Source organism: Hypanus sabinus, chromosome 12 (assembly GCF_030144855.1).
Source record: "Hypanus sabinus isolate sHypSab1 chromosome 12, sHypSab1.hap1, whole genome shotgun sequence".
Lineage (NCBI taxonomy): Eukaryota > Metazoa > Chordata > Chondrichthyes > Myliobatiformes > Dasyatidae > Hypanus > Hypanus sabinus.
The window spans coordinates 8,653,417-8,667,454 of NC_082717.1; the positions used below are offsets into that span (position 1 = coordinate 8,653,417).

General features: G+C 42.0%; 1 protein-coding gene across 4 annotated transcripts in view; it reads left to right on the forward strand.

Annotated features, from left to right (window-relative positions):
• LOC132402615 (collagen alpha-1(XII) chain-like) overlaps positions 1–14,038 on the forward strand; it is a 380,160-nt gene that overhangs the window by 344,623 nt on the left and 21,499 nt on the right. For all 4 annotated transcript variants that reach the window (XM_059985520.1, XM_059985521.1, XM_059985523.1 and 1 more), the window contains 3 exons: positions 6,929–6,995; positions 9,814–10,002; positions 12,384–12,461. In XM_059985520.1, the coding sequence (XP_059841503.1) occupies positions 6,929–6,995; positions 9,814–10,002; positions 12,384–12,461 (334 nt within the window). The remainder of the gene's footprint in view (positions 1–6,928; positions 6,996–9,813; positions 10,003–12,383; positions 12,462–14,038) is intronic.

The following is a 14,038-nucleotide window of genomic DNA, read 5'->3' on the forward strand; positions in this document are numbered from 1 at the left end:
TAGGCCCTTTGCCTGTCTACTTGGTTTGTTGGCATTAGGACCATGTTCTGCTGTGCTGTGTCTGTTTAAATGTTTGCTGAAATGTAGTAGTTCACATTCAAGTTTAATCATCGTTCAACCATACACGAATACAGTCAAACAAAATAGTGTTTCTCCAGGGCCAAGGAGCAAACTACAGCACCAGCAGCACACAGCACGTATAGCACATATAAGGCAGCAAGTAAACAGAAAGCCAGGCAAAATATATATATATATACTGTATAATCAAAGTCCCTGAGTGACATATCTGAAAATTGATGGCTCAGAGCATGAAAAAGCAGTTCCGAGCAGTCTGCAGACAAATATACGCACGCAGGCAAACAATTCAGCTTGTCCTTCCACTGATCGAACACCAGAGGGCAGCACTGATGGGACCAGCTCCCAGCCGAGTGTGGATGCATTGCTACACTGCCACTGGCATCTCTTCTCCTGAACTGCTGCAAAAAGCAAGCCCACTACAACCGAGGCCACACAGTTTCCCAGCTGCCCCTCGTGCCAGTAAAGAAGGGGAAACAGGTTTTCAGGATTTTACATTATCAATGTCCAGCAGGGTCTTGTGATCACAAGACAATCACTTACCTTTAGACTGCACTGGGCTTTTGCACATTGACTCCAGCTCCTGTAGCAGGCAGTAACAAGGACCGCACCCAGCCCCTGTGTGATCGAGCACCTTACTGATGGGGTTGACCTGCAGTACCAGAAGTTCTTAACGTCCAGCATTCTCCTACTATCATAAAGAAGATGTTTAAAGAAGACAAAAACACCTTTGGTTGGCCCCAAAGAAGCCAACGCACCTGATCACCCTGCTCTCTTATTGGAAATTGGAAGAAGTGCACGATCTTATGGGCTGTATCCGATTCCATCATCTCCAGCGACCAATCACACTCTGTGCAAATGAAGAACTTGCCTTCATATTCGATTTAAATCTCTTAGCTCTCACCTTGTTCTTGTTTATTGATTTCCCTGTCATGGGAAAAAGGATTTTGACTACCCTCCCTACTTGTGCTAATGATTGCAGAACATGAAGGCACATTATTGGCCATTTGGCCAACAAAATTGTGTCAGATCTCACCCTTCCCTCCTACATAGCCCTGTATCACCAGCATGCCTATCTAAGATTTCTTAAATGCTCCTATGGTATCTGCCTCTACTACCACCCCTGGCAGGGCATTCTGTAAGTGGAGCAGAGTCACTTCACCACAAGACATTCCACCTGGGCTGGTAATGGGGTACTCGTCACCACAAAGTCACACACTCCAGAGATCCCTGACAGCCGCCCTATACTTCCCTCCACTCACCTTAAAATTATGCCCCTTGTATTATCCATTGCCTCCCTGGCAAAATGATCCTGTATACTTTGATCTGGTCACCCCTTAGCCTCCCTCACTCCAGGCTAAACAAAGCCAGTCTGTCCAGTCTCTCCCCAAAACTAAATTCCCCCAATCTCCTCTGGATCTTCTCCAGTGTACTCGCATCATGAGAGCATAATGGTTTTCATGACACCATTATAACTCGGCCAGCAAAGATCAGAGTTTAGTTCCAGCACCCTCTGTGAGGAGTTTGCACATTCTCCCTGCAACTGAGCGAGTTTTCCTCCAGGTGCTCTGGTTTCCTCACGCAGTCCATGGACATACTGGTCAGCAGGTTAACTAGTCATTGTAAATTGTCCTGTAGTTAGCCTAGTGTTAAGTTGGTGGGTTGTTGGCTGATACATCCCAATGGGCTGGTAGGGCCTGTTCCAAGCTGAATAACCATATAACAATTACAGCATGGAAACAGGCCATCTTGGCCCTTCTAGTCCGTGCTGAACTCTTACTCTCACCTAATCCCGCTGACCTGCACTCAGTCCACAACCCTCCATTCCTTTCCTGTCCATATACCTATCAAATTTTTTTTTAAATTACAATATCAAATAAGTAAAACAGTAAATAAAGAAATGAATGAATCAATAAACAAATAAACAAAACAATCTGGAAGCACACACAGTGCTTGCAAATATGAAATGCTGTGTGTAGGATGTTGACGGTGGAGAATATGTCAATGATGAACATCAGAGATGGTGAGCTAGACATTCTCCTGTTGCAGAAGAGTACTGATTTTCAGTCAGGAAGAAAGTACATCAACAGCTTTTCTGTCCATACCTCATTTTCCCTGGAGTGAAGGATGACCAGATAAAGTATAAAAGATTATGACTGGCATATGTAGATAGGGTAGGTAGTCAAAACACTTTTTCCCATAGCTGAGTTATCAATCAACAAGACAGAATGACAGGCTGACTCACTACAACACACAGATGAGGAAGTCAACAGGTAATGGGACTATCTATGGAGAGAAATGGACAAACAGCCACTCAGGACATCAGTCTCACCACACTCAACCTTTTCATTCCTGACTCTATCTGAGGTCTTAACAACACGTCTTCACAACCTCTCCACTTTCTGTTCTGCAACTCCGGTTCCCAACCAGCTGCAACTCCAGTTTAAACCCCTCCCCACCCCTGTGCAGCACCAGCAAACCTTCCCGCTAAGATATTAGTCCCCTTCCAGATCAGCTGCAAACTTGTCTCCTTTGTACAAGTCCCACCTTCCCTAGAGGTAATCCAAAAATCTCCTTCCTACATCTCCTTACCTACATGTTAAACTGCATGATTTTCCTAGTTCTGGCCTCACTAGCATGTGGCATAGGTACCAATCCTGAGATTGCAACCCTGGAGGGTCTGTCCTTTAACCTAACCCCTAACTTGCTTTGCAGAACCTCATTACTCTTCCTGCCTAACGAATACATACATGGATCATGAGCTCTGGCTGTTCATCCTCCCACCTGAGATTGCTGAGGACTCGATCTGAGATGTCTCGGACCCCAGCACCCGTGAAACATCATACTATCCCGGAATCTCATTCTTATCCACAGAAGCTCCCTTCCGCTCCCCTAACTAACGGATCCTCTATCACCTCAGCTTGACTTTTCTCTCCTTCTCAGTCACAGAACCAGACTCAGTACCAGAGGCCTGACTGCTGTGACTTTCCACTGCTAGGCCATCACCCCTAATGGTGGCATACATGTTGAGGGGGTGGCTAGAGAGGTACTCTGCACTGGCCCCTTTCCCCTTCCTCAGTGTCACCCAGTTTCCTGCACCTTGGGTGTAGCTACCTCTCTATGTATCCTACCTATTACCACCTCAGACTCCCGAATGATCCAGAATTCATCCAACTCCTTAATGTTGATTGTTAGAAGCTGCAGCCGGATGCACTTCTCGCTAGGCGAACTGGAGGTCTCCCTGCCTTACAACATCCCACAAAGAGAGCATTCAACTGTCCTGCCTGGCATCCCTGTTACTCTAACTGTGCACGTATAAAGAAGAAAGCAATAAATAAACTATAAGGAAAAAATTCTACCTACAGCTTTTTCAACTACGCTGACTGAAGCCTCTCCTCACTGAAGCCTCAAAGAGTTAAGGCCTCAAAATCCTCACGCTAGCTCTGTCCACTTCTGCAAAGCCCACTCCAATGAAGCCTGTGCCGCTTGTCACTACCTTGTTTTAACCTCTCCTTGCCAATCAAACCCAATCACTGATTGGCCGCTGCTCAAAACAGGAAACTGCCGTGAACTGATGCCTTATGTACTCAAGTGGTGAACTTCAGTGGGCTTCTCTTGCTTCAGCTTACTGGCTTGCTGCACTACAAAACACAAAACTGCTACAAATAGAAGCATTCTGTACTCAACTGGCGAACCTGAGTGAACTACATCATAGCTTGGAGAGATTCCCCTGGACAGGTCATGGATCTATCTATCTATGGAGAGAAATGGACTGTCAGCAAGTCATGGAACAATCTATGGAGAGAAATTGAAAGTCAGTAGGTCATGGAATGACCTATGAAGAGAAATGGACTCTCCACGGGTGATGGAACTACCTATGGAGGGAAATGGACTGTCATCGGGTTATGGATCTAACTATGCATGAAAACGGACAAGTCATGGAACTATCTATGGAGGGAAGTAGACTGTCAACAAGCCATGGAACTATCTATGGAGGGAAATGGTCTTGTCAGTAGGTTATGGGTCTATCTGTTCACGAAAATGGATAAGTTATGGAATTATCTTTGGAGAGAAATGGACAGTCAACAAGCCATGGATCTGCCTATTAAGGGAAACAGACTGTCCATGGATATATCTATGAATGAAAATGGACAGGTGATGGAATTATCTATGGAGAGAAATGGACAACCAGCAAGTCATGGAATTACCTGAGGAGAGTAATAGACTATCAACAGGTCATGGATCTATCTGTGGAGGGAAATGTACAGGTCATGGAACTATCTGACAAGAAAAATGTACAGGTTAAATAACTATCTATGGAGAGAAATAAACTGTCCACAGGTCATGGAACTATTAGTGAAGAGAAATGTACAGGTCATGGAGAGAAGTGGAGAGTCAGCAGTCCATGGAACTATCTATGGTTTGAAATGGGCTGTCGGTAGTTCATGGATCTATCTATGCATGAAAATGGATAGGTCTATTTCTAAGTAGAGAAATTGATAGGTCATTAAATTTCTATGGAGAGAAATGACGAAGCTATGAAACTTTCTATGGAGGGAAATGGATAATCAGCATGCCATTGGAACTATCTGTTGAGAGAAATTAAAAATCAGAAGTAATAGGTCTAACTGTGGGGGGAATTAGACAGGTCATGACTGTTTGTGGGGGGAAAAGTACAGTTATCAGGTCATCAAACTATATATTGAGAGAAAATGGACGTCTTGGAACTCACTGTGGAGAGAAATGGAAAGTCAGATGGTCACAATCTATCTATGGAAGGAAATAGACAGTTAGCAGGACATGGCATGATCTATACAGAGTGATGGGCAGGTCATGGAACTACCCATGGGGAGAAATGAGACTTTGGTCACAGATCATGGAACTTTGTATGGACTGAAACTATCTGTAGAGTGAAATGGACAATCAGCAGTTCATGGAAATATCTGTGGAGGGAAATGTACAGGTCATGAACTTTCTATGGAGAGAAATGGACAGGTCATGAAACTGTCAATGGAAGGAAATGGGCAGCCAGCAAGTCATCTAAACATCTATGGAGAGAAGTAGAGAATCAGCAGGTCGTGGAACTATCTATAGAGAGAAATGGACAGTCAGAAGATCATGGGCTATCAGTGGAAAAGAATTGACATTCAGCATGTTTTGGAACTGTCTGTGGAGAGAAATGAAAAATCAGCAGGTCTTGGAACTATCTGAGGAGAGAAATAAACAATCTGTAAAACATAGAATTATCTAAGGAGAAAAATAGACAGTCAGCAGGTTATCAGGCAATCCACAGAGGGAAATGGACAGTCAATTTTTCACACTGAGACCCTTCATAAGGATGCTTGCTCCAGATTTCCGGCATCTGCAGTCTCTTGTGTTTTTATTGAACTGATTTACTATGTGAATAGTGGCAAATGGAAATAATAATAATTTACTTATAGGGTTCTTTTTGGACTGATGACACAGTTCAAAATGTGTTCTTTATCAATGGGATAAAGGAGAAACATGAAAATAAAAGACGAAAGGACATTAATTAAAAACAAGTTTAAATAACTAGGTTTTGAGCTGGCTTTTAAAAGTGTCAACTGAGTCTGCATCCATTATAGTTTTAGGTATTGAATTCCACAGTAGGAGCATAGTTTAAAAAAGCTGACCTGCCAATTATCTTTTGGGGGAGATTGTTTAAATTTAAGAGAGTGGTAGAGGAAGACCTGAGAGCTCGAGCAGGCTTATAAAACAACAATGATTCTGTAATGTTGTCTAGTCCTAGGCCACTGAGAGCTGTAAAAATAAGTAAGAGAACTTTAAAACCAATTCTGAAAGATACAGGAAGCCATTGCAGAGTAGGTAGGAACTATGCAATAACAGTGCGATATCAAGGAAGGAATAAGCATTGACGAAGTAGCTGAAGACAGCTGCATCCAGAGCATTCAGTTATTATTTTTTAACCCTCTCAGGAGGATGTAAAACATCTCAGAATATTATTGAACAATAGTAGTGGGCTTCTTACTGGAATTTACATTTATCTTTCAATCAATAAGTAAAAGGTGATCCAGAACACAATTTCAAGATTGCTTACAATTGTGTACAGTAATTCATTTCCAGTACACAGGTGTAAAGGAGAATGAAATAATTGTTACTCCAGATCTGATGCTGCACAAAAAACACAAAAGATAAATAACACAATAATGAAAAAACTCAAAAAATAGTAATACATAATATAGTTTCTATACATAGACTGATTCTATGTCAATAAAGTGACACTAGGCTGGACATAAGGTGACTGACAGGAAATAATAAAAGTAGTGGTGGAGTTACTGGGTGGAGGTGTTGATTGGCCATATTGCTTGGGGAAAGTAACTGTTTTTGAGTCTGGTGTTCCTGGTGTGGATGCTACGTAGCCTCCTCTCCGATGGGAGTGGGACAACAGTCCATGAGCAGGATGAGTGGGGACTTTCATGATGATACTGGCCCTTTTCTTGGCACCCTTCTGCGTATATGTTCTTGATGGTATGTGGGCTGGTGCCACTGATGCATTGGGCTGTTTTGGCCTCCCATTGTAGAGCCTTCCTATCCACCATCTTGATCTTTATTTTGTGTTTTTTTTTGTGCTGCATTGCATCCAGAATAACATTTACTCCATTCTCCTTTACACTTGCGTATTGGAAGTGGCATTAGATAATCTTGAATCTTGTATTACAACCAACCATGACTTTATTGCAGAAGTACTTCCTGGCAGCAAAACACTTGTGATTTTCTTTTAGGTTTTGGAAGATTTTATGGATACCGATGTCTTCCTTTGATTTTTACCTGTATTTAAGTAAATGATTAATGTTTTGTTCTATCTTTCCAGGGAGACTTTGCCTCTCAGAACATGATGAGAGCAATTTCAAGACAAGTCTGTGAACAGATGATGAACAGTGAGTAAGCCTGCAAGTTACCATGGGCAAACATAGGACTTTGGTAGTTGGCAGCCAAGTGATTTGCTTGCAGTGCTCTTAGGTTCGAGACAGCAATGAGTGTTGAGTCTCCTATTTGATGTACTTTCTCACGGTTCAGTGGTTGGAGCGGGGAAGGCAGTGAAGTATACATCAATCACTACCTGGGCTCAGACTTTCCATTTTCATTGCCATGTGACAAAGACTTGCTGCTGGGTTTCTGTGTTTCTATGGTCTCCTGAAGGGAACGTTGGCAGTATTCTCACTAAACTGACGCCACCCAAGCCAGTTATGTCATTCTTGCTAATGGCTGAAGCTTTTCCGACCAGAGTTCAATAGTGGGAACCTTTCCCTAAAAGCAATTGCCATAAGACATAGGAGCAGAATTAGGCCATCTGGCCCATCGAGTCTGCTCCGCCATTCCATCGTGGTTGATCCTTTTTCCTTCTCCTCCTCAACCCCAGTTCCTAGCTTCCTCCCTGAAAGCTTTGATGCCATGTCCAATCAATCTCTGCCTTAAGTACACCCAATGGCCTGGCCCAGCTGAACTAATTCCATAATTTCACCACCCCTTGGCTAAAGAAATTTCTCCGCATCTCTGTTTTGAAAGGATGCCCCTCTATCCTGAGACTGTGCCCTCTTGTTCTAGACTCTCCCACCATGAGAAACATCTTTTCCACATCTACTCTGTCTAGGCCTTTCAACATTCGAAAGGTTTCAATGAGATCCTCCCCTCATCCTTCTGAATTCCAGCGAGTACAGACCCAGAGCCATCAAACGATCCTCATATGATAACATTTTCATTTCTGGAGTCCCTGCGAGCCTCCTCTGGACCCTCTCCAATGCTAGCACCTGATAGGTCAGGGGTAATTTTTGTTTTTCCATGTGTAGATTGATATTGTACAGTGTAAGCAGCTTTACTAGGGAAGAGGTAAAACAATGTATACGTTGTACTTTTGAAAAATACAGTGGAGTCTGATTAATTGGGACACATTGGGACCCATACATTTTTGCCCAATTAAGCAACTCTCAATTAGCCAAAGTTGCAAGGAAAGAGTAAAAAAAGACAAGCTATCATTTAACTGAATAACAATCATGTATTTAAATGAAGTACAGAATAAATTAGAACACTACCAATACTACTACAGTACTATAGAACTGTGTATTACTTCCTGATAGTTATCGACTGAGCAATTCATCCAGTTGTCCATTGGCGTGTTTATTTAGTTGATTAATTGTATAATATCAGCATAGACACCCAGTGTGGATAACAGACTGCCTTCATACAATGCTACCAATGATTGCATCCTCCAAGTCTTTTGCATTGTAACATTCAATAAAATAATAATAGTAAATAAATAAACCATCAATATCAAGAACATGAGATGAAGAGTCCTTAAAAGCAAGTTCATAGGTTTTGGGAACAGTTCAATGATGGGGCAAGTGAAGTTAAGTGAAGTAATCCGCCTTGGTTTAAGAGCCTAATAGCTGAGGGATAATAACTGTTCCTGAACCTGGTGATGTGGGACCTGAGGCTCTTGTACCTCCTAATCTCAAACTTGCTGTAATGCCAGAGGGTTAGTCACCATCCCTGCATTGATGACGCTACTAACAATATTCCTGACATTCCTAAACAAAACCAAAGACCTGCTGGAAAGATAGAAACCTAACCTGAACACATTTGATTATACAACTCTTAAATTAACTTATCAAAATATTTCTGCAGTCAATCCAGCGTTGAAATTGAATGGAGAACATTCTAATGTTGAAAAGGGCTATCCATGTGTCATACAAAGGGATCTGGGAATACAGGTTTATAATTCATTGAAAGTGGGGTGACAAGTAGATAGGCTCATAAAGAAAGCTTTTGGCACACCCTTCATAACTCAGTCTATTGGGTACAGGAGATGCTGAAGTTGTGTAGAATATTGGTGAGGCCTAATTTGGAGTATTGTGTGCAGTTTTGGTCACCTACTTACAGGTGAGAAGTAAATAAGTTTGAAAGAGTATAGAGAAACTTTACAAGAATGTTGCTGGTTCTAGAGGACCTGAGTTACAAGAAAAGATTGAACAGGTTAGGACTTTATTCCTTAGAACGTAGGAGAACGAGGGGAGATTTGTAGAAGTATAGAAAATTATGAGGGTAATTACAAGCAGGCTTTTTCCACTGAGGTTGGGTGGAACTACATCCAAAGGTCATGGGTTAAGGGTGAAAGGTGAAATGTTTAAGGGGAACATGAGGAGAAATTCCTTCATCCCAGAGAGTGTTGAGTTTGGAATGAGCTGCCAGCACAAGAGGTGCTTCAATGTTTAAGGGAGGTTTGGATAGGTACATTGATGGTGGGGGTGTGGAGGGCTATGGTCCTGGTGCAGGTCAATGGGACAAAGAAAGTTAGCGTTTCAGCATGCATTAGATAGGCCAAAGGGCCTGTTTTCATGCTGTACTTTTCTCTGTCTCTGTATTGATAAAGGTTCATAAATTAATTATGAAGTATACCTGAGGTAAGCACCAATTTTGGACAATAATAATCTAATGATTATTGTGAGGGGAAAAAACAGATAGTAATGTTATATTTAGTTTAATATTGAGTTTTCTCTCTTCTAATACTGGACAGGAGAAGGAGACATGACAGAATGAGAAGTATTTTGTTTTTTTTTTGCTGGATTAACGGCACAACCATTCTGGTAGCCTGATGTCTTGAGACTAGCTTGACACAATTGCTGTCCTAAGCTATCAGGAACATTGGAGATAATAGACAATATACATACTACTATGAAAAGAATGTCTTTTTTGTTACAGACCAAATGAGAAGAGTAAACTCACTGATAAACCAGATTCCTAATGGTTACCAAAGTAGCCGTGCAGTTCCTGGACCACCTGGTCCACCCGGACCAGCAGGTAACCCTGGACCAGTGGGAGAAACAGGTCCCCCAGGTGCAGCAGGTTTCCCAGGCACACCTGGAATTCAAGGAAGAGTTGGTGAAAGAGGTATGGATTGTTAATTTTGTACTTTTCAATTGGACTCAATCTCTTCCCCATTTCAGTGTACTGTATTCCAGTTAAGATAACAGATAATCATAATTTTGGGATGAGCGTTAAAAGATTCAGCATGTCATTTGTGTGACAGTTGGTTGCTGGGTCTTCAAATGAATGGAAACTCGTATAAACCACTTGTATTATTTAGAGATACAGTGTGGAACAGCCCCTTCCAGCTCAATGAGCTGTGCCATCCAGAAACACATCTATTTAACTTTGGCCTAATCTCAGGACAATTTACATTGACCAGTTAACCTATTGATTGATGTGTTTTTGGAATGTGGGAGGAAACTAGAAAATCCAGAGGAAACTCACGGGCACACAAAAAGAACGTACCAAGTTTCTTCCAAACTATTGATAGGAATTTGAAAAATACACAAAAAGCTTGAACAACGGGCTCTGCTTTTCTTAGTCCTATTTGACACCTCCTGCAATGTTGATATCTACCTACAGGGGTTGGACTGGATCACTCTGAGCCTGAGGCACTCCATCCTACTTCCTATGTTTGTTGACAGCTCTGAGGCTGTCCGTCTTCTTTGGAATATTTCCAATAAACCGCAGTGTCAATACTGTTCCGCATTAATTATCTCAGGCAGTAGCTGACAAGTGTCTCCAACTGCAACTTCCATCTGTTAATCCTTGACTAGAAACACAAATCCTCTGACGTGCATCATCGTCTCACGCCAAGAGTTATAGTGCCTGTGTCCATGAGAGTTTCAAGATGTGCATATCCCAAAGCCCAGAGTCAGCAAAATGCACAGACTCCCATATATTCAACAGTACCAGCAAGAGTGCTGCTGAGATTTTAGGTTACATGATAACAAGGAAAATCTGTGGACCTTTAGCCTTTGAAAGACAGTGATTGTATAACACATCAACCCTTTAATGGGCCTTTAGCTTTAAATTTAAAGTTTCAAAGTACTAATGTTTGTACATTCCAATCCATTTTTTAAGATCAGAGTATGTATACAGTATGAAAATTATCTTCTTTGGACAGCCACAAAAATGAAGAAACCCCACAAAACAATAGAAACATTGAAACCCCAAAGCAAAAGTAGCACCATAAACTTTGACCCTCTCCCCACCCACCCCAGCCCAAGCGCTAACACTTTAAACCACACCGAGCAAACAGCAGCACAAGCACCAAAGAGTCCATTGATCCAGAGTCAACAATAACATTATTATGGTAAAATAGGAACTTGTGAGAACATATCATTTTATTGAATCATAGAGCATTACACCACAGAACAAGGCCTTTTGACCCATTTCATCTGTGATGAGCTATTATTCTAGTACCACTGACACACACCCCTCCCATCCATGTACATCCAAACTTCTCTTGAGTGTTGCAATCAAACCCACATACACCACTTCCCCAGGCAGCTTGTTCCACACTCTCACCACTCTGATTGAAGAAGTTCACCCTCATGTTCCCTTTAAACATTTCACCTTTTGCCATGACATTTTGGTCCAGTTATGGATAGTATTATCAACACAAAATATTCTATAGATGCTGGAAATCTTAAGCAACATCCACAAAAGGAACTCTGCAGGTCAGGGAGCATCTAAGGAGAGGACTAACCAGTCAAAATTTCAGACTAAGCCCCGAAGATGGTTCTCAGCCTGAAGCTTTGTTAGATTCAGGGTTCGAGGGTGCAAGGGGTATTGCAGAAAGACAATAACATTATCAGTGTAGAATCAATTCAAAGTTTATTAAGTGACAAAAATATAAGTATAATACTCATCTAGAAAGATGAGCTCTCTATACATCAGCACATCTGTCCTTTTGTTCTGACCCATGGAGCTGGCTGCAGACCAGCCTAGAGCAGAAGCCCAAACAATCTCCCCAGCACCTTCCCCCACCACTGCTCATTGCTCAGGGGGGATTTATTCCTCTCAGTGAAGGGGTATGGTTAGATAGTTATATGTTCAAAGTCATATATACAGTGGTACATGCTCAAAGTCATGTCCCAAGCCCTTGGTCACTATGTCGCCCTACGGTCAACCCTAGCTACACACGTGTTGGACGATTCGCAATCTGTGTTCTCGTCCTACAAAGGTTGACTGTTTATTCCCCTCCATAGATACTGCCTGACTTGCTGAGTACCTCCAGCATTTTCTGGGTGTTGCTGACAGTGTTTTCAGCTTCTTCAGTAGTATAGAGTCATAGAAGAGTATAGCGCAAAAGCAGGCCCTTCTGCCCATCTAGACCATGCCAAAGAACATGTCAAGGAAGGAATCACTGAGTGAAATATACATCTCTACAGTGTAATAAATTAATGTGTGTCTGACTCTCGCAGTGCTGTAAAACTGAGCTTTTTTCTCTTTGACAGGACCTTCAGGAGAAAAGGGTGAACGAGGTAGTCCTGGTATTGGGAAGCAAGGATCACCAGGTTTACCTGGACCTCCTGGTATGTGGTTTTATTCTTTTGCAAATATTTTCATTGAGGAAGGAATGCAGTTCACATGATGCAGATTTTACTGCTCCACATTGGTTGGGGAATCGAGAATTAAAATCACATTGTTCTACTGGATTTGATTCCGGTGCCAATATCATCGAATTGCCTCTACTTTGGGAGTTTGTGTAAAATGGGTAACAGTGATTTGGCTTGCCTTCATGTGCCCTATATGAATTTGATTCAACATCAATTAAATTTTGGAAAATTTTATTTTCAGTTTTGAGCCATTGCACGGGGAACTTTTGGCATGGTATTCCTATTTTTCCTAACAATAGTGTGGGAGCCATGTATCTATATTCTGTCTGTCTGTATTGCATTTTGTGTTGTGTGTTTTCACTATAGATAATGGAAATTTGTCACGTGGTAGAAGCAAATGAGTATAGTTACATGTTCACGCTTTGTGCCGCTAGTTTCAGTTCGAGAGAGACTTGGTAGGGACGTGGGCCACTATCTTTGCTTATTTCACTGATTTCACTATTGCTAGTTTTGTTAGTTTATTATCACTACAAGATCATTTGACTTTGCTGGTTTCATAATAAAGGATCAGGTTGGAACGTACTTTTTTTCCAGCTTGGAACTCTGTTGTTTGGAAGCGTGTCATACAGTGCCCAGTCTCTGACTCAGTCTCTCAGCAGTTTTTGGCTTGTTTTTGAAGTAACCACTACAGATAGTGCTAAATTCCTATCTGAATATTTTCCACCTCATAATTAACAAAGATTCATTTTGTCAAGACTGAAATAACTGCAGTGCCAGTCTTGGCTATCGGGGTAGTAAAAAAAAAACTAAAGAGCTTGTTGTTTCACTGAAAACTAACTTCTCCAAAGGTGTGGAATGTTTACAAAGGAGAATGGTATTTACCTGATTTTTCCCCTTGGTTGCTTTCAGCAGCCTCCCAGATAGAAACATAGAAAACCTACGACACAATACAGGCCCTTCGGCCCACTCTGCTCTGCCAAACTTGTACTTACTTTACAAATTACCTAGGGTTACCCATAGCCCTCTATTTTTCTAAGCTCCATGTACCTATCAAAAGTCTTTTAAAAGACGCTATCGTATCCGCCTCCACCACCTACACCAACAGCCCGTTCCACATGCTCACCAGTCTCTGTGTAAAGACCTCACCCCGACGCCTCCTCTGTACCTACATCCAAACACCTTAAAACTGTGTCCCTTGTGTTAGCCATTTCAGCCCTGGGAAATAGATTCTGAGTATGCACGCGAGAAATGCCTCTCATGATCTTATACCCCTCTGTCAGGTCAACTCTCATCCTCCGCTGCTCCAAGGAGAAAAAGCCAAGTTCACTCAACCTATTCTCATAAGGCATGCTCTCCAATCCAGGCAACGTCCTTGTAAATCTCCTCTTGCACCCTTTCTATAGTTTCCACATCCTTCCTGTAGTGAGGTGACCAGAACTGAGCACAGTACTCCAAGTGGGGTCTGACGAAGGTCCTATATAGCTGTAACATTACCTCTCGGCCCTTGACTTAATCCCATGGTTAAGTAATGACGATACACTGTATGACTTCTT